This window comes from Rutilus rutilus (assembly GCF_951802725.1).
Source record: "Rutilus rutilus genome assembly, chromosome: 4".
NCBI lineage: Eukaryota > Metazoa > Chordata > Actinopteri > Cypriniformes > Leuciscidae > Rutilus > Rutilus rutilus.
In genome coordinates, this window is record NC_140212.1 from 16,638,321 (window position 1) to 16,658,348 (window position 20,028).

The 20,028-nt window shown below is 38.9% G+C and overlaps 1 protein-coding gene across 3 annotated transcripts in view; it reads right to left on the minus strand.

Annotated features, from left to right (window-relative positions):
- Positions 1 to 20,028, minus strand: part of ppfia2 (PTPRF interacting protein alpha 2) — a 214,742-nt gene that overhangs the window by 20,400 nt on the left and 174,314 nt on the right. For 2 of the 3 annotated variants that reach the window (XM_084408383.1, XM_084408384.1), the window contains 16 exons: positions 17,923 to 18,030; positions 15,611 to 15,826; positions 14,945 to 15,091; positions 13,736 to 13,870; positions 12,414 to 12,497; positions 11,675 to 11,806; positions 11,531 to 11,593; positions 11,330 to 11,421; positions 10,304 to 10,442; positions 10,007 to 10,224; positions 6,890 to 7,130; positions 6,445 to 6,474; positions 5,405 to 5,532; positions 5,130 to 5,308; positions 4,812 to 4,902; positions 541 to 622 (listed from right to left, as the gene is read on the minus strand). In XM_084408383.1, coding sequence (XP_084264509.1) covers positions 541 to 622; positions 4,812 to 4,902; positions 5,130 to 5,308; positions 5,405 to 5,532; positions 6,445 to 6,474; positions 6,890 to 7,130; positions 10,007 to 10,224; positions 10,304 to 10,442; positions 11,330 to 11,421; positions 11,531 to 11,593; positions 11,675 to 11,806; positions 12,414 to 12,497; positions 13,736 to 13,870; positions 14,945 to 15,091; positions 15,611 to 15,826; positions 17,923 to 18,030 — 2,085 coding nt within the window. Of the gene's footprint in view, positions 1 to 540; positions 623 to 4,811; positions 4,903 to 5,129; positions 5,309 to 5,404; positions 5,533 to 6,444; positions 6,475 to 6,889; positions 7,131 to 10,006; positions 10,225 to 10,303; positions 10,443 to 11,329; positions 11,422 to 11,530; positions 11,594 to 11,674; positions 11,807 to 12,413; positions 12,498 to 12,943; positions 12,992 to 13,735; positions 13,871 to 14,944; positions 15,092 to 15,610; positions 15,827 to 17,922; positions 18,031 to 20,028 lie in introns of all 3 variants that reach the window. The other variant, XM_084408382.1, reaches the window with a different exon arrangement.

Consider the following 20,028-nt stretch of genomic DNA (forward strand, 5'->3'; position numbering starts at 1 on the left):
AATAATCACATTTATTTCTATATTAGTTTCTTTGTTTTTGGCTGCTTAGCTGGACATATAAAACATTAACCAGATAACAAATGGTATCTTTAAGGCTGGAATATTAAAACACTAGCCCCTGGTTTAAGGCTTAAGTTAGTCCCAGACTAAAACGCATGTTTGAGCTGTTTTAACTAAAAGCAACTTGTGCTGGCGTATCTTAAAATATATCACTGCCATTGTTTTGTCTCAAGATGCACGACAGTGATGTTTTTTTCTAAGGCACATTTATAAAAGCTACTTAAATGTCCTAATTGAACTAAAGCCTAGGCCCTGTCTGTGAAACCGGGCCTAGGCATAATACACTTGCTTGCTTAAAAGTTTTCTGAACATCCTACACTTAACAACTGTCAAGTCCTTCCGAACAGGACAAACTCATGCAGAATGAAGCATACAAATGAAAACATTTCGATTCTACTACGGCAGACATTTACTTATGACGCACATCACATAATTAATATTCATGTTTATGTGCCCAAACCGAAAATTAATACTGCCCACCTCCAACCATGCGACAACTGTAGGACCGTCCCACTGAGCAAAAGGTAACCCTTTTCTTCTGGCTTCTTCCAACAATTCGTGCCTAGAGAGAGAGCAGGTGGCAGAGACAAAGCGAGACAGAGAGGAAGAAAGATAAGGGGAAAGACAGAACTAGCTTAGAGATAATCAACTGAACAGAGAGAGAGAGAGGGAGGGAAAGGGGCATGTAGAGAGAGAAAGTGAGATGCTTTATCTGTCTCTGCCAGGTTTCCTGTGCTTTAATGGCCACTATCTGTTTATCAGAGCAACATGGAACACCAAATGCATACGTTTCTTTTTAAAAGTTTCTTTCATACCCACTACTACTAGTCCGTAATTAGCATGTAGCATGACGAATGCTACCTTTTCATGCAATCTCTGTGAATAAGCAGTACCTAAGCCAATATAATGCTTGGTTTGAGTTCACATCGCTCCATGATTTAATTTTAGGTCCGTCTCGTCTCTTAAAAATGGTCTGGGTTTCTGTTTATGAATCAAAGACCAGGTTGCGGTGGGATAAAACGAACAAAGAAACTAAGGTTGAAGTCGATCACGCTGAGAAGCCAACTAACTGAAAGTTCCAGTTTCTCAGATAAACATATCGTGACATTTCCTTGCTGTGTCCTGATCCTCGCCTATAAAACCGAGAGCTTAAGGAAACTGGAATGCTGTGACTTATCGAGGGAAAACAGAAACACCTTTTCTTTTGAACCCTATTCCGTCTTTTTCTTGATAAATATTTGCGCTTTAAGACAAGGCTGCTATCATAAACTCTCATCAGACTTTCACACAGATGCTTTTTTATTTATTTTTTACAGCGTTCTTCAGTGAGAAATATGTTTAGCTTTTTCCAAGGTTTTACAGGGGCTGAAGGACTTGTAACAGAGTGTGTCCTCAGCAATGTTCCAATATATCTCTCCTGCTAATGTCTGAACGTCAGAATGTACTCGTCTCCAAGGATCCGTAACTTAGAGATATTCCAAGGCAAGGCTTTATGTTTGGTGGAACTGTGTTGGATTTCTGAGGGCATTTGGCTACAGAACAAGTACAGGTGAATATTTTACAAAACACGGATGTTGTGGTGGACTTTAAGGCAGAGACAGTTGGATGTTCCTCCCTCAGAGCAGCTTCATAATCCAACCGCATCTTTGGGGTCTACAGTAAGGCCACTTGAATGAACTGTTGGGTACAGTACTAACACATGCTGTAGTGAGTGATATGGTTCTGTCTGCAAAAAATATATCTCAAAACCGTTTACGTGACCACTGATATATTTTTTTCCACCGAAATGGCGCCGCAATGGTGTCTGATCCGGTTCTGTGTTTGTGTGTGTGTCTTAGTCCTTGTTTTGGGAACATATTTTAGCATTCCAAGTGATTCTGTTCCTTTATGCAGATTGTTTGTACAACTAAAGCTGGTTTTTAATCAAACTATTGAATAAAAATAACGGTGGATCATGGGAAAGCCACGATAAACCCATTTAAAATGTTTGGAAAATGCCACTATGAGACAAACCCTGGTACATAAATGGCACTGTTATTAACAAGTTTTGATCCCTTTTGAAATGGCACCTTGTGAAAATGCAACTTTGTAACCATTTATTTTCGGAACAAAGGGGATAAAAACATTTTAAGCAAACACATTTATTCCATGATGTTCTATTGTAGTATCAGCTATTTCAGATAAACCTGACCCTAAAAGACACATTAAAAATATGGTTGATCATGTTACAGGACATGTTGGTCCTCAGTTTTAAGTAAACGGCTCTTGGTCTGAATAAGCTGCTAATAAAGTGGACCAGACTTTACAATGAGAGTTAAAGTTGGAAGTAGTGACTGACATCCAGGTGAAACTAATTATTGGAAGAGAAAAAATGTAGGACAGGGACTTCTATCAATCCACCAGTTGTTAATTAGATGGAGGCAGATCTTAATGTGAGCTTGAAGTCAATTGTGGACAGGGTTTAACTGGACTAAATGAGTGGAGAATCCGGCAAGTCAGTCGTTTCACTGGAAGTTCGAGTTATCACATTTTGATTACGATTTTTTTGTTGTTGCATGGATGAATTGTTCACAACATGCATTTAGAAAATAGACTGGGTGAAATATGCATGAATAAGGTTTCCTAGTACAAACTGGCAGGTTTAAAGGGCCTAATTTTCCTGAACCACCTTTTCTTTGATGTAAACACAAAGCACAGAACCAGATCGGGCACCGGCACCGTGTCGGCGGCGAACTATCCAGTGGCCGTGAGCTTTCGTGTGTGTGTGTGTGTGCTGTAAAGGCAATAAGGCCTTCGTGGTGATGGTGGTGGTTATGATGTATCTCTCCTCATCTTTACGTGTTGGACTGCATATGTTCAGGTCCAATGTAATGCGTATGAGTGACTTCCTCTGAACATACTGTCGCTGGGGAGGGAGAGAAACAGTTATGAGAGAAAACAAAATGAAAAGAAAAAGAGAGCAGGGAAGTAGTCAATGAGTTGACAGTCCATAACCAGAGACGAGACCTGGTTATTGAATACGGCACACAATGCACACACACGCGCACGCACACATACACGAGAGGAGAAAGGCCTCGGCATGGCAGATCGAGAACAGGTTGTTATAAAGGCACACATTCTCTCTCCAGGCAGAGATGCATCCTCTATAGAACTGCAGAGGGGGAGAATCACATTTACAGTCAAATGAAAAAGAAAGGCAGAGGCAGGGGTCTCTAGATGGACAGAAAGGAAATGCGTCGGACCCCCCTGAAGATAGACACACACTTTAGGAGCATGACGACAGACACGGACAGAGCGTCGACAGTGGAAAATGCAGCAAGTCTCGGCAACACAAACTAAACTTACCCGCTGATACAGAGTCAGATGAGGAGAAAGAGAGAGAGAGAGAGAGAAAAGAAAAATAGAGAAAGCGATGGGAGACAAAATTAAATGCTTGTTATTGAGCATACTGTATGTAGTTTAGAAAAACACCTCAGCTCAGACACGTGCATTACTGTTGGGAATTGTTGTGTTTTTGCATTTTGATATTGACTTGTCGGTCACAATTGGACAGATCTTGTCTTTAAAAGTTTTTTTTTTTTTTTTTTATATCATACAGCATGCAAAAAGTGTGCAATGGAAACGGTGAAGAGTCGTCCTCGCATGGCGCCACGAAGGATGAGACCGACATGAGTCAAGTTACATAAAACGGTCACACTCAACCATTAGCGTTAAGGCAAAGAAACGTGATATTCGGCAAGCATCACATCATGACATGCTGTAAACACATCTAAGTATGAGACAAACTCACAAGCTTGCTATGAAAGGCACATTTTCACGTTAACATACATTCTACAATTTACAATCATACAAATACAACACAATTACATTATCTTAGTAGTACAACATGTGGCATATAGATAATAAGGCAGTATTATTATTGTAAACGTAAACAAATGAAAACTATACCGTTAATTCTAAAACTATAAATTCGTTCTTTTTATTAAATGAGCTAACTTAAGGCCAGAAACATACTCTATGTGCGGCAGTTGGTTACGCAAGCTCAGCATTCAGGATTTTTTGGCAAAAAAGTTTTAGTGCATCAAAATGGTGATGGAAATGCTCATTTTATATACATTTTAGATTAACTTTATGTCGATGCTTCAAATGTCGCAAAAAATTGTTTAGAAACATTTATTTATCGGAAAATTATTCATTGTGAAACAAAATGCAACAAAATTTTCAGTGTTACTATACAAGCATCGTCATAGCCTAGCGTCTTACTGAATGGTTATTTGTTCTTTCAGGTCATCTACTGTCATGGCGGATCAATGGTTTGAAGATATTTTAGCTTCGCAACTCAGCTACGTTATAGTGTCAGTATGCTCATAGCTAGCTACCTAAATAAGTTACTTTATAGCATTAGTCTATCATGAGCACTGAGGCTTGCTATCGCCAAAGTGACACAAAAACGCACACCAAGTCTGCACAACAGGACCGCACGCTTGCAATGCGCTTGCTTACTGGCGTAAAGTATGTTTCTGGCCTAAGGCACTACAAAGCATCCAGATGGGCCATATGTTCAAATATTGGTGTTCACAGGGAGGTGTGTGAAGAAAAACATGACAGTTTGTAAGGAAGGTTGTCATGGTGTGTCAGTAATATTTACTTTAGTTTTACAAGATTTGGGCCCAGGAATGAATTACCTTCATAAAAGGTTGTGTTTGGCATCTAATTTGAATTAGTCAGAAAGCGATTTATAAAATACTTACTTCTTTTTAAGCCTGCGATCTTTCTCTGCCTGTGTTCCCAGCTTTCCAACAGCAATATCCTGACCCATAAGCTCAGGATCGGATACATTTCCTATTGATGGAGAAGATCCATTTACCCATCATCTGATAATGTTAGTGTGTTCATTATATTTATATTCAACTCTAGATCAGTATTTTATCAGATTAAATCAGTATTGAAAAGGGCTGTGATATATCAACATCATGTCATAGAGCTTAACCTGAATTTAAACCAGACCCCACATACCCCCTTAATAGTTTATTATGTCTTTATCTATGGTGCTGTGTCTATGTCCGTACCTTGTCCTGGTCCCATAATCTCTTTCCCCAGCTGCCCCAGTCTGGCCTTTTCTTTCTTCCCAAACAGTCGTCCGATGGAGGACTTGATGCCTTTCTTTTTCGGCTGCTTGTGAAGGGAGTCCTGGCTGCTGGCTACACTACTCAGAGCACTGGCTTCCGTCTCTAATGTAGCCGTCAGCCTGGAGACAGTCAATCACATCAACAGTGTTAAAGTTGAGTTATGTTTGTACACAGCACGTGTCTAGCTGCTGTCATGCGTGTTTTTGCCTTCTCACCGTGCGTCATTGTGCGAAGAAGCGGGTAGCGTGTGGGTCATGCGGACATGGCGAGGTGTGGGAGGCGGCGAGGTCTCGCATTTGATGGTTGCCTTGTCCTCTCGGCCGTCCTCGTCCACTGCTGCGATCTGTGAGGGAAAGAAAACTCTGGTGTCTTCCAATATTGCGCACTATTCCAAATTGAATTAAGAAAGTCTTTTTAAATTCACCCAAAATGTAGTTCACCCCAAAATGAAATATTTGTCATTTCTCACTCTCATGCCGTTCCAAAACGATGACTTTTTTTTTCTGTGGAATATAAATGAAGATATTTTGAGACATGAAATTCAATTCAATTCAATGAAAGTCAATGGGCTCCAATGTTGTTTGTTCTTCAAAATATCACCATCCGCAGAAGAAAGTAAATCATACAAGATTGGAACGACATGAAGAGGAGTTTTTGGGTTGAAAACAGGATGTGTTTTATATGTATTTTTCATTCTAAATTAACCATAAAGATATTTTCATACAACATACAGTATAGGGTATTCCTGAAACCTTAGATATGAATAATTAATGTTAATAATAATATTAATAATAAGCAATAATGAAAATAATTTTAATTATAAATAACTATAAATAATTGATTACTTATATTTATATATGTATTTATTAATACTTATTTACTGCTATAATTCTCAGTCTTATTGTTTTATTAACCAGCACAAATATCTAAACATCCTTAAAACATTATAAATGTGCTTAAAGAGCAAAATGGTGAAGAATAATAAGACATGTTTTCAGAGGTTTTAATTTAAATTAAGTTAATTTGCCAGTGCCATGAATAAACCTCATTATATTGTGTTATACTTATTCATTCCAGATCAACACCCTTTTGAACTATAACAGGTACAGTACAATTCAGTTCCAACTCATGAATTTGAAATGGAACAAATTTTTACATTCAAATTTTTGCCCAACCCTGGTGTCCTCTGTGGTGCCTATGAAAATAATCATGGCAAATACATGAGCTCTTTTGTGAGGGGACTTTTAAGTAGTACCTTTCTCCTGTGCTTCCGCAAGTCACTAGGCTGCAGAACAGAAAAGATAAAACGTTAACAGCTTTCTGCCTGTTAATGGAGTCGATAGTCATACAGCATTCAAAGCAACTCAACGTGTTGATAAAGAAACTGCAGAGAAAATACTAGAAAAGCTGTAATACAGAATTTGATTGAGAGATTTCATACCGTTTCATTTGTGGATTAACCAGCACTACAACTTGCATGAAAAAATGTCCCAAAGATGTTCAAGTAATGTGGCTTACATTAAACAAATATTATTAAAGAGGTCATATACATTTTTAAATAAATAAAAAATTCATTTCCAATGACCATTTTCTTCCATCTACGGTCAGCACAGCTGATATCTAAAAATATCAAAGAAAATGTACTGTAAATCCTCATGATATGACCCCTGTAGGACAGAGATACGCGTGAGCTCGTATACCAGTGTCATGACCCCCATGCGCTCCATGTCGCGGGCCGGGCTGCGTGGGGTGAGTTTGGGGGTGGAGTGTCCGCTGGGAGGTGAGGAGGAGGCGAGGGAGGATGCGGTGGCCGAGGCAGTCATGCAGGCTCCGGGATGATGAAGCCGCGCCAGGTTCAGACCCTCCAGGCTAACGCTGGCCACACGGTTCTCTATTTCCTCTGCCCTCAGTTCTGTCGACTCCTTCTCTTCTTGGATCAGCCTGGAGAAACAAGAGAAAAAGAGTTTAGCCCACAGTGAGTTAGGAAGTATTTGATGATAATCTACTAGCATTTTGATTCACAACATCACTGGAAGTGCTAAGCTTGCTGGGTGAAAATATGTAACCATTTTTGGCAAAAAGACTACGAACACTGTAGTTAAAACTTCTAATTATCCCTTAGTACAATGGATGGTGCCAAATGAAAAACTTTGAACACAGAAAAATGACCAAATAAATGCAATAACAAGCTCAGAGAGACAGAGAAATAATAACAGGCTTGTGCTTTACTGGCCGAAGACTGATGCGGTTGGTTTCAGTCAGTGAAGGCTCGAGGACACGAACCGACAACACTCAAGGATGGCAAACTGCAGTTTGCTGATCTAATGTTCGACAGCTCTTGTAGTGGATGTTTTTCATGGGCTCAGATTATTGAATATCTTGTAAAGCAACCATCGACTGGGCTGCAAACAATTAAACATTGACCATTTGTCAAGCATTTAACATGTTTACAGTTGGTTGTAAGGCATTCAACGGTTTTGTGTCTTTTAGCCAAACACCAAAGCTGGTGCTTTATCAAAAGCGGACCACTAATGGGAGGAGAGAAGTAAACAGCGTGCAGGGAGACCATCTTTCTTCCTGTGGTAATCAAAACAACCAGCACATACTATAGGCATAGTTTAATAGTACAGTGAGCTGTATTTCAACACTGGTAATCAAATAAAGTTGGAAACACATACTGTACTGTACATTATATATGAGGTTGTGTATTTTTTATAAACCAGTTTTACATTAAGGGGGCTCCCAACCAAAAATAAATGTGGGAAATAACAGGACAGAACCAACTAAAAAATTCAACCTTGTCTGCAGTGAATTTAAAATGACCTTTGAAACATAAAATACAACTAAAGTTCCATAAAAAAAGGCTCAAGAAATACTTGCCGTCTGTTCTGGCTTCATCAAATATTAATCACACATTTCCACTGAATTGGACAAAATTCAAATTAGATCTCAATGAAAATTGGAGTCATCCATTTGCTTTTGACAACCTTAGGTGCAAGTGCCCATCCGGTCTTAGGGTCTCCAATATGTGAGGGAGATCGACAGACAGGACACAGCGATGACATATCAAGCCAGACAGGTGATAGTGGTGTGATATTGAGGAGATGAGGAGACATGAACAGCAGGAACTGCAGAAACAGCCGTTACATTTCAGTCAACCTATCTTGTTCAATAACAACTGGACAGCCTACAGGAGAAATCCTGAGCTTTGTCTGATATTTAAATCAGCATATACGCTGCCTGAAGGCACAACTCTGCTTTCTGCAGCACCTTTTATTGTTTTTAATTCAATTTAGGACTTGCGTGTAGCAGAATCCTGATTCTGAGTCTATAGAAATGTACAAGTTTTAATAAATTTGACAGTTAAAACAAAACAAAAAACAGCCAAGGGATTAGCTAGGGAGTAGAAGGTTATATGTCGTTTATGGAGGAAAACTTGCATGCTTGCATGATAAATCTACACTTTTAAGACACAAAGTTGACAAGTTCAATCCCTCATGTATGTATGTTCTCATAAAAGCTACTGGGATAATAGTCAAGGAACTTATCACTGTAAATGTACAAGGAAGCAATGTACAAGTCACTTTGATGAAAGTCATCTAATAAATAGCAAATAAACACTTAGAATAAAAAAAAAATCGTGTAGATTTTTACAGGAGAATTAGTGAGTGAAAAGACTGAAAGAATGATCTGTAAGCGGCAGTAAAAATGTAGGAAAAAATAGCTGTACATGCGATTTTAAGTCTGGAATAAACTACACAACTTTTACAATCTGAACCTAATTTAAAACTCTAGGCATCATACAGTTGCTGACTTTGTAACTGACTAAAGAAAAAAACTGCATCATACACAAAACGACTAGACTAGACAATGACTTTCAAATTGTTCGGAACTCATGCAGTAACATATACCTCGCTGCTAGGGGACGCATAACAAATAAAATCTACTTAAAATATAAAATATTTGATACCCTCTGAGTGGAAGAAATCAATATGTGAAACCAAACACATCGGAGGCTGTGCCCATCATACGCCGCACAATTTTCTGGGAAAATCTGTCAACTGACTGCACAAAATCTACAGACTTGCTTTGACTTTCAGCAACTAGCGTCAACTCCACCAGACTGTAAATTAGTTTTGTAGTCTATTCCAGACCACTGAGGTCTGATTTATGAGATTATGACCGTGGATTTTTTAAATAACATTTAAATTATGTTTTCAGAGAAAATTAGTAAAAGTTGATTTTAATCTAATGCTAAATGCATCACAAGAACAACAAACATGGTTTTTCATTAAATAATACAAATTATTCCCCCATAACAGAGAGTCAGATTTCAGGCCCCACAACTACATTTGTCAGTGTAACAAATTACTTGCTTTTGTTATCCAACCTGGGCTATATTTCTCTGCTAGTACTACTAGACCTAAAATCAGCATTTGAGATATCATTAACATTCTTTTGGACCGGCTTTAATTTTTAGGGGGGAATTTTTGGACAGGTGACTACCTGGTTTAGACTTTTTGGTAGTGTAAACAAACAGCTGTCAAACCTAACAATGCTAAAAAAGGTGTGCAGCAAGGGCCAGTCTTGAGCCCCTCTGCAGTTCTCCTTGCACATTTTCCCTTGGTGACCTTTGAGGAGATATGTTTAAGAAATATAATGTTCTTACATTGCTATAGAGATGTATTACTGTACATAACAGACATTAAAGCCATTTGAAAGTAATACCTCTTCTCAATCTCTGAGCAGACAATTAAGAATTAGACTTTTTAACCCAAGTCTTCAAAGGGTGCAGCGGTCACAATGAATAGACTGACCGGATCTCTTTATTGATGGCATCCAGTTGTTCTTGCAGCATCATTGCCAGAGTTTGAGCATCTGAATGTCCTCCAGGAGACAGTATATCCATCGAGCTGAAAAGGGTCTCTCGGTCATCGTCGTCAATATCCGACATCTCCGTGTCGCTCTCAAACGGGTGGCCGCCCAGAACGCCAAGTTGCTGAGAGCGCCATTCGTGCTCTCCCAGAGACTTAGCCTGCAGAGAGATGAAAGAGAAGCAGAAAGAAGTGATGTTCAGTACAAAGCCCAAGAAACAAGGGGTGAAGAGCTCCTACCTTCTGTTCGTCAGTACGTAACCCCAGGCGCCCTCTCCTTGGTCTGCGGATCACCTTGGTGGAGCGATAATGGTCCGACTGCGTCTCGGCAAGAGAACCCAGAGAGAAACGCAGATCTCCGGAAGCATCCAGATGGGACCTGGAATCAAGACCACAATCCATCATTAAGACATCTAGAATTTAGACACATTAAATAAACTTTTCAATGCTAAAATGTCATTTGCAATGAAAGAACAATATAAAATCATGCAGGGGAATAAGTAATTTAATTAATATCACTGCATAGAGAGGGTAACATTACCTCTGTTCCAAAACCTAGTGAGCTGCTTTGCTGTCTACATAAGCACTAGTTCTTAACCAATATTGGAACTTAATAAGTGACTGATCAGGAACAGCACAGGCAGCAACTCTAACTGCCACATAAATCCTCATGGGAAGTATACAAGAGACTTTACTCTTGATTCCAATAAAATTTGAAGATGATGCTAAGCTAACCGCCCAATACTCCAATAGAATGCAATGGTGCTAAAAAAGTAATTTTTCAGTGGCCTTGACCTGGAACTATTTTTCACATTCATTTCCCCATAGTTTTTCCCCAAAGTCTTTGTTATAAGCCATGAACCAAACCAACCAGCTATGAGGTGAATAATAACATTACAAACTTTGATTTAAAGCATAAACTATTTCAAAATTGGACAAAGATTTTTACTTCCAGAACCAGAGTATAAAAAACATACATTTTGGATGAAATAATAAATTTTTAATTATATTTATATTTTTTTATCCATAGTTTTATAATATTTAATCTATTTATAGTCAGCATTTCTCACCTTTTTTATTTTTATTTACCTCATAGCAATGCATACATGTGATGCTGCTGCTAATGTTGAAGCCGAATGTTGTAGAACAGCTTTCATGTCGAGCGCACACCTATGATGCCTTAAAATTCTGTTGAGCTTGTTGGGTTTTGGAACAGAGCTACTGTTTATTGTAAAAGGATAGTTCTTTTCATGATTTCTGTCTCACCGTGACAGTGTGGGCTCTGTAAGGGATCCGGCCCTCAACCGGTACTGATCCAGCTCAGACCTCAGTTTCTCTATCTCATCCGAGAGATGAGACTACAACCGCAAAGCACATTAAAGTTTCATTTTACTCAGAATAGGTAGCAAAACATTGCATTAAAATTCGTTCAGCCATGCTAGTTTTCGGAAAATAAAAACTAATGACCTTTTCTTGAATGGAGTCTTCTAACTGCTTCCTGTAGTTATCAGAGTCTTGTATTAGCACATTCTGAAAGAGAAGCAATGGAAACGGTATGAGTGACTGACGTGGTCGGAAGTCATTGGTACTGACGGTTGGATCGTCACCCACCTTCTCCTCAAGAGCGGACATCCTCTCTTTCAGGTGGAGCTGTAATCGTTCGTTGGACTCGGTCAAGAGTCTGTCCACAGTGTCTGACAGACGCTTGTTGTGTTCCTCGTTCATCTTCTCTCTCTGTCGAGCCTGAAGAAACACAATACACCATTTTATCTATATATATATATTTTTTTTTGTACATTATATTCACATAAATCAAATATTTTATAATTTTACATTTCTCTTTTTATACTGTTTATATGTGTGGAAAGAATTAGTGTTAAATCAGTTAAGACAATGTTTCTGGTTCGGAATGAAATACTACCATACTATACTATACACACTATATATTGCATGCTAAAAAAAACGCTTGCTCGCAGTGTTTTAATTTTGCAAATGTTGCCCAGGTATGTAGAAAGTAAAAAAAGTATATTTAGTATTTTTGGCAGTTCAATTAAATAATCCGTTAGATTTAGACAATAATCATAGTTGATTTTGCTGCCAGTTTCTTCATCATACTGGAAATGGAAGGTCAAGGTAGAGTGCATTGCATTGTGGGACACTGTTTTCCAACGAAGAATGCTGTTTTATACTACATATTTGGGTGGCAACGTGGGTGGCAATTTGGATATTCCATATAAACAGAAAATGTACATTCTGCACAATGTAAGCATACTGTAAAAATAGAACATAGTATACAAGTATGCAATTCCTAAAAAAAAAATATAATTTAATGATATAAAGTGATGTTGACCCTGAGCAGTTCCTGGTTCTTCTCCTCCAGCTGACCCTCTAAATGTCTCATACGCTCCTCGATACTGCCATGTCTCTCCTCCGCCTGAACAACAAACACACACAATGTATTTTGTCAGATGAGAAAATGTAAATCCACAAATTAGCCCAAACCAGCAGAGAAAGGACCCATGAACCATGTGATGTTGGCTCGAATCAAAATGAGAGTGTGTGTTTGGTTTATAAGGTACCGTCACACCAAACACCACAGATATGGTTGAGCAGACAGGTAAAGAGAAGGAGTGTTTATTTCCTTAAGCTTCTGTTCTCTCGTGGGTGAACAGAAAGAACCAAGTACGTCAGCAACTCATTAAAGCGAAGAAAATCCCAGCTGAGCATCACATGCAGCTGAAATACACCAGCAGTGAACAGACCCACAACCAGACAGAGCAAAGTGAAGTGAATGAAAGAGAGAGAGAGAGAGAGAGAGAGAGAGAGAGAGAGAGAGAGAGAGAGAGAGTGTGAGAGAGAGAGAGCGGCTTTCAGCCCCACCTTCCTAAGACTGCAGTTCATGTCCTGGAGTTTAGCTACCATATCAGACTACCAAACCACACAATACAGAGAAATAACACACAATATTAATAAATGAGAACCTGCTACTTTTTCCATCAAGATAATTGTATAATAATGCTAATTTTTATAAAGAACATTTGTTTTGGTTATGTACAGTAATCACTGTGGAAAGGAAATAATTCACATAAAATTATGAATAAAAGGATTTAAGCATTGTGTGTTTGGTGAAAATGTGTGATTGTTGTAGACGTGGTAACACATGCCAGGCAAACCAAAAAAAAAAAAAAAAAAAAAAGATATATTTAACCATATGGCCCTTCAAAACTTTCTGATCAGTACACACAACTGTACCACACAAGTTTGAAATAGATTTCTACTGCTACTGATGATTTAAGTTTTTATACTGATCAATGCACATAATAAATGTACACTAAGTGCAATATAATGCTTTGCACCAACCAGACCAAGAACTTTTAGAGCCTCTTAATGTGCAGTGGTCAGAAAGAGAAATCACCTCAAAAATGGCCCTTGAACCCCTAGCCTGAATATTTGAGCCCGATATGGGCCACATTTTGATGTCTGGGTCGCTCTCTGAGTCTGAAGTAGTATTGTTTGTCTGATTCATTTGTGTCTATAGTTGTGTCAATAAATAAGTTAAAAAACAATTCACAAATTCATTTAAGAGTCACCATTCATAAGTGTTCCCAGATGTTCCTGCACTTTACGTATTCAATTCATTAAATGCACAGCTAGTGAGTGTGTGTGTGGTACCTTGGTGAGAGCTGCTATCCTCTGTGCTAGCTCAGCCTCGACTTCAGGCAGTGTTTCAGCTTTCCTCATGGTCTGCTGGAGCTTCTGTTCTGCCAACTCCAGCCGCTCCTGTAACTGCCTGTTCTTCTCTTCCATCTGTGGGAACACACAAACACACACACACACACACACACACACACACACACACACACACACACACACACACACACACACACACACACACACACACACACACAGTGTCTGATCAGAAAGAGTTTATCGTAAAATAGCAGACATCATAGGACGTTCCAGCTTCCACAGCAACAAGTGGATCAGCGTGGCCCTTTTCAGCGTGCCCAAGCAAACAAAATTACATAACTGCCTATTTTTTGCATGTTCTTAGAACAATTAAACTCTAGTGAGTGATAAACGCACATCTCAATTCACTTATCTTATACGGAACAGTGTTGTTATTGTTAACTACAAATAAACTATTTAACTATTTCTATTGAAATAAAGCTGAAATAAAATATAAATACTATACAAAAAAAATCTTTATAAAATTTTGAAATGTTGTCATGGTGACTAACTGAAATAAAATAAGACAAACAAAACACTTTTTTTTTTAAATATAAATTTAAATAAATTAAACCTAAATATAAAAAAATATATAAAAATGACAAAAGCACATAACCAAATTACTAAAACTTAAACTGAAAACTGAAAATATAAAAAAAAAATCAAAACTAATTCAAAACAATAAATACTAGAATAGTATATAAATAATGCCAAAATAACACTAATATGGAAAAGGGTATTCTCTAAAATTCAGTCATACAAATCTGGTACAAAATGAGTAAATAATGACCGAATAAAATTTTGTGTCTGAATTATTAATGTTGATAGTTAATTGATGGTTTGTCAAGTTTGCCATGTCCTTACATATCTGTAATATGCTCAAAACATTGATCTTTTTAGGCACTCAAGAAATTTTGGTAAATGATCATTTGGCAGGACAAGAGATGGTGTCATCTTGACCATGACATCAGTGGAACGGAATGTTCAGTTACGAATGGAATGACTGTTTGTCCATTATCAAGTTCAAAACATCTGTGCTTTCACACATGTATGAATACGGAAGGCAAGTAATTGCGAAATATCAAAGCAATTTGAAATAATACAAAAGGGAAATGGAGAAGGAAATTGGAAAACAAGTGGTCAAAACCTGACCTGTCTGAGGAACGCCTCCTTATTGGCTAGTTCGTTTTCCAGCTTGTCTGTGATGTCATGTAGCGACGTGGACTCTCTCTGGGCACTGAGATAGCGCTTCTCAAGAGTCACGATCCGTTCCTCCATGTCTTCTTTCTGACACATAGCCTGTATAAACACACAAATATATTGGCAGACTGTTGGTTAGTGGACACACACCTAAGGAGCCCGCAGGTGTAATAGTCTGCTGTCAATCAAAAATCCTGCCCTATAATTACATACAGGCTTGAGGACAAATATCAAGACAGGCAAATGCTCACATTTGGACATGGAGACACACACACACACACACACACACACACACACACACACACACACACACACACATTGTCTTAGGCTGCCACAACCTCTCTCTCCATCAATAGCTGAATCTCCAATTCAACAGACATTTCCCAGACTCTGTCCGGCTGTCACTAATTATCAATGTGACATCAAGATGAAGTCAGTGTCCAAAATCGAAGACACCTGGTCAGTCAGGGCTGTTACGAACAGAATATTCTAAGAAGGCAAATTTTAAGAAAACTCTCAATGAGTAGATTGTTGCACAGCTTCAAACATTGAATTTGGTGTACTGTCGGATGAGGTTTCGCACACACAGCCTAATTCACATACACCCATATACTGCACCTCTTTAATATCTCTCTGGAACTTGTTGTTCACATCTTCGCTCTTGATGAGGTCTTTGCGGGCCGTCTCCAGCTCCTGCTCCACCTCGGACACGCGGGAGGACAGCGAGGACATGCGCTCCTTCATCTGAGCCAGCTCGTAGTTCTGCTTCTCCAGCAGCTCCTGCAGCTCCACCACCTGACTGGCCTCGTCCTCCATCGACCCGTTAGACAACCGCTGCAGCCCAAACACACACAATACACTTTTCCTTTAGTGTCGTGAGATCGATTAAACCAATTAAATGAAGGATTTTTAAATAGAACTAATTCAGTATAACTTCACATTATTATCAGGGTTAGCATCTTTAAATAAAACTAAAACTACAACCATATAAAACTCATTGAAAAATAATAAACATTTAAACATGAACATGAAATTAAATTATGTTCCAGCACATCCCAAAGACTTTCAATGAATTTAAGGTCTGGACTCAGAGATGCCAATTCATGTGTGAACATGATTCTTCATGCTCCCTCCCAACCATTCTTTAGCAGTTTGAGCCTGATGAATCTTTACATTGTCATCCTGGAATATGGCCATGATGTGTCTTCCTACATAGTTGTTTAAGAAATGAAAAGCTACACACACTCCATCAAATAGGGTTAGAAGAACTGCTGCCAAACATATAACATGATAGAAACACAATAATCACTCAATCCAAGTTCCATGATTCCATGTTTTCAACTAGTTCGTGCGGCTCTTTATATGGATTTTTAAATTCCCAGTATCCTCATTTCCGTCTAATTGCATTCTGAGTGTGTGAAACAGAGGCTCAGCAGATATTTCCTCTGCCATGCCTAAAATAAAGATTCTTGTCACATATTCACACTAAAACTTGACACGTCTTATGCCGCACTAAAATTAGACTTTATCCCGTTTAATTTATGGCTGCAGACTGTAAGACAGAAGGGTGATAAAATCATTTGCAGAGCACTCTGAATTTACTCCGTCAAAGCTGTGAAGCCACGAGAGATTGACACGACTTCACCAGAACAGCTTCTGTAATCGCAAATAGATGAGAATGACAAGACAAAGAATAGCAGTGGTTTATTCTGGAGCGGCTGTAGGGTAATGACTCACTGCCACTTTTTTCACTCTTTTTCTCTCTCTTCTTTTTTTGCCTGTATCTATTTCGGAGGGTCAGATTTATTTGTTTAACGTACAGGCAAAACCACTGACCTCTAGTTGGTCGGCTGGACCCATGCATCAGCGCCAGAGGCCCTGGATATTGTCAGTACTGCTACTAAATCTATTGAGCATCATGGGAGATTAATTTGGCCAATTGAGATACACTGTCAAAGTGCCAACCTTTATCTTCTACGAGGCCACAAATTCCTGCCATCACTGTCACCATGCCAACACAATGTAATGCCGCACAACACGGCGCCCATCGGTGACAGTGAGAGCAGGACGACACTTCTCTCATCCTTTCATCCTGTTATCTTTTCATCAGGAGGCAAGATTCTGCTACGATCGGTTTAACGGGACATTAAATGTCATCTAGAAATACAGTTTGACAGGTTGAGTGTGTGTGTGTGTGTGTTGACTGTATAGTGAAGGCTTATTGATTTTATTGTACACCTCTGTGTTCAAAAACTGATTTTCAGTAGTTTCTTTCTTCTCTACTGGACTTAAAAAGAATCGTACATCAAAATAAATCACCTCAAGGCACCAATTATGTAGCCTGGTAATACCAGACTCTGCTACTTCACTTTGCTTCGTATACAGAGTCTGGAATGGCATAATAGAGAAGTGTTTTCTCTCTTACTAGGGGGCGCTTGTCTGACGTTTAAAATCATTGGTTACCCGTAAGCCAATCACATGACGTTTGGTTATGGCGTGTGTTATGCGCATGCTCAGCCGCATCTAACTTCCACTGTAAACACATGTATGATGCGAAAACAAAACCATCGAGCGAAATACCGGAGTGAACATGGCTGTGAACGACTTTTGCAGATTATGTGAAGTAAATCTACGCATCCACGGTACAATCAGCATCTATGTCACAGCTCTCAGCCCGCCCTCTGTTCGTTGATTGGCCCGGCCGTCCGAAGGCCGATGGAAAACTGAAAGATAAGCTGCTATCTCAGACTGACTACAGAAGCGAAATGAAATTGAGCAGAAGTAGGAAGTCTGACGTAGTCAGGCTACCAATTATGTACAGTCTCGTTCAAAAGTTTGGGGTTGGTAAGATTTTTCTGGAAAATATAAACATTTATAGAACATAATCTTGACTGTTGAGAAAACGGAGCCCGTCAGGAGTAAGTGCCCACCTTGCCATGGACTTTCTGGGCATCAGTTCCCTCCAACAAGTCCTCTGCCCCATCTCCTGATGCAACCTTCCTCTGAATGTGGGCATTCTGCTCCCTTAAGGCCACAATCTGCAAAAGCACAATATAAAAGAGAAATAATGAAAGATAATAGGATAAGATAACAAGCAATATTGATATCAAAACACTGATACTGTGTTGTTTACCAGGACACTTTATGGCAAATAATATACCAAACAGTAACGACAAAACAGGACAATTTTATCTGACACTGACATCACTGGTACAACAAATCCTAAAATTAGATATTCACATGCGACATTAATACTAGAACAACTTCTCTGCTTTGTGCTTGCGGATGCATATTTGTTGTATTCCAAGAGTTTCCAAGACATCGTAGCCGATGCTACACATATAATGTCACATTCTAAGTGATTACTATCATTATTTGGTAAACCAAGTCTTAAGCTTTATTTGTATTTCCATACTCTTTCAACAAGCAGACAAAACCGTATCTTTCCTGGAGTGTATGTTTTCCAGGGTAATTTTTGTATGATGTAAATATATATTGTTGATTCTCACTAAACTGCAAGCATACAGCAAAACAGCATCATAAATCAGACTTACAGTAGACAGCTTAGAAGTGTTCGCTTCGTATGGCACATCAACAGCAAGCACAGTAACTTTTCCGTCAGTTTTTTTAATTGCAAATGTACAGTTTCAAGGCACTGAGAGCTCCACACCTCCTTCTGACAGCAATTGTGGAGAGGCAGGAATTTAAGGAACGAGCGTCTCGAACTGATCATTTAACAACCAACCTTAACAATTTTGGAGGACCAACTGTATTGGACCCGTAAACCATAAATTATGTTACTAATTTTGCTTACGGAGAAGGAATTTTCCACAAATGAATTTTCCAGGGAAGTCTTAAAGGCACAGCAACAGCACAAAACAGCCTGTTTAATTATTAGACAGGGAGAAGGTGAAATTCATTATGATGAAAAACTAAATTATGACTTTTTATTTTATTATATCATTACCCCTTTAAGGGCATGTCATGTCAAGTGTTTCTTTAGAGATTTCATATGACACTGCTGTCACAGGACTATAATTCTTAAATGAGTGTGTTAACATTCTGAAGTGATCCCACAGGATTTTATCATTCAGTTATAGGAAACTTCAAATAAATAACAAGGTACTTTTTTGTTGGTGTATACAACACTGAATGCCGCTATATCTTACATTATTATGTAAATGATAAAAAATTCAGTATATCTAGACCAGCACAAAACTGCCACAGCCCAATAATGTAAAACTGCAGTGCATACAAATATGGAAGAAGAAGTTGCTGACCATGTCAGCTGGCATATGCTCCCTAATAAAATAACCTAGTATTCTTCCAGGAGCATCTTTTAAGCAGGTTATCTGACTTATGAGCACTGTCACACCAACACACACATTGTTCTCTCTCCAGGCTAAAGGGCATTGGGAGATTATTCCACTCCCATGTTGAGACGCTCTGTCCACTGTGAACACAGAGAAAGCGGGATAGACGGATGGATGGAAATAAGGGAGACATCCGCTTTCTTTTGTTTGGTTTATCGCCGCTCGCCACGCATTCCTTTAATGAGGCGGCAATTAATGGGCTTCTCGCTTTTGAAGGCACAGAAAGGGAACTGTCTGCCATTTTTCAAGGTCTGAAGATCAAACAATCCTGCACCTTCTGACTCCACAAAGAGCCGGAATATTGAGTCAACTTGCAAATGAAGGTAAATGAGAAGTGGAGGCCCAATGAAAGTGAGCATGGACGCTTTGATGTCGTTCATTTGGTCTCATCAAAGAGGAGCACGTAAAAGCGCGGCTGTCCCTGAAACGCTGGTTTGTTTCAAACAAAACAACTACTTCACAGAAACCGGATTCATCTTTGTGACGCACCTGAATGGGTTAAGTGCTCCATCTAACACTGAGATATTAACATGAACTTGAAATTCAGATGGTTCAGTTGTACTTGTGCAGAAATGAAGCACTCTTCATAAATCTGAGATTGCATTGAGAGCATAGCTGAGACTTATGAAGGCAGAAAAAGCTGAACTAATCAAATTTCAAAAT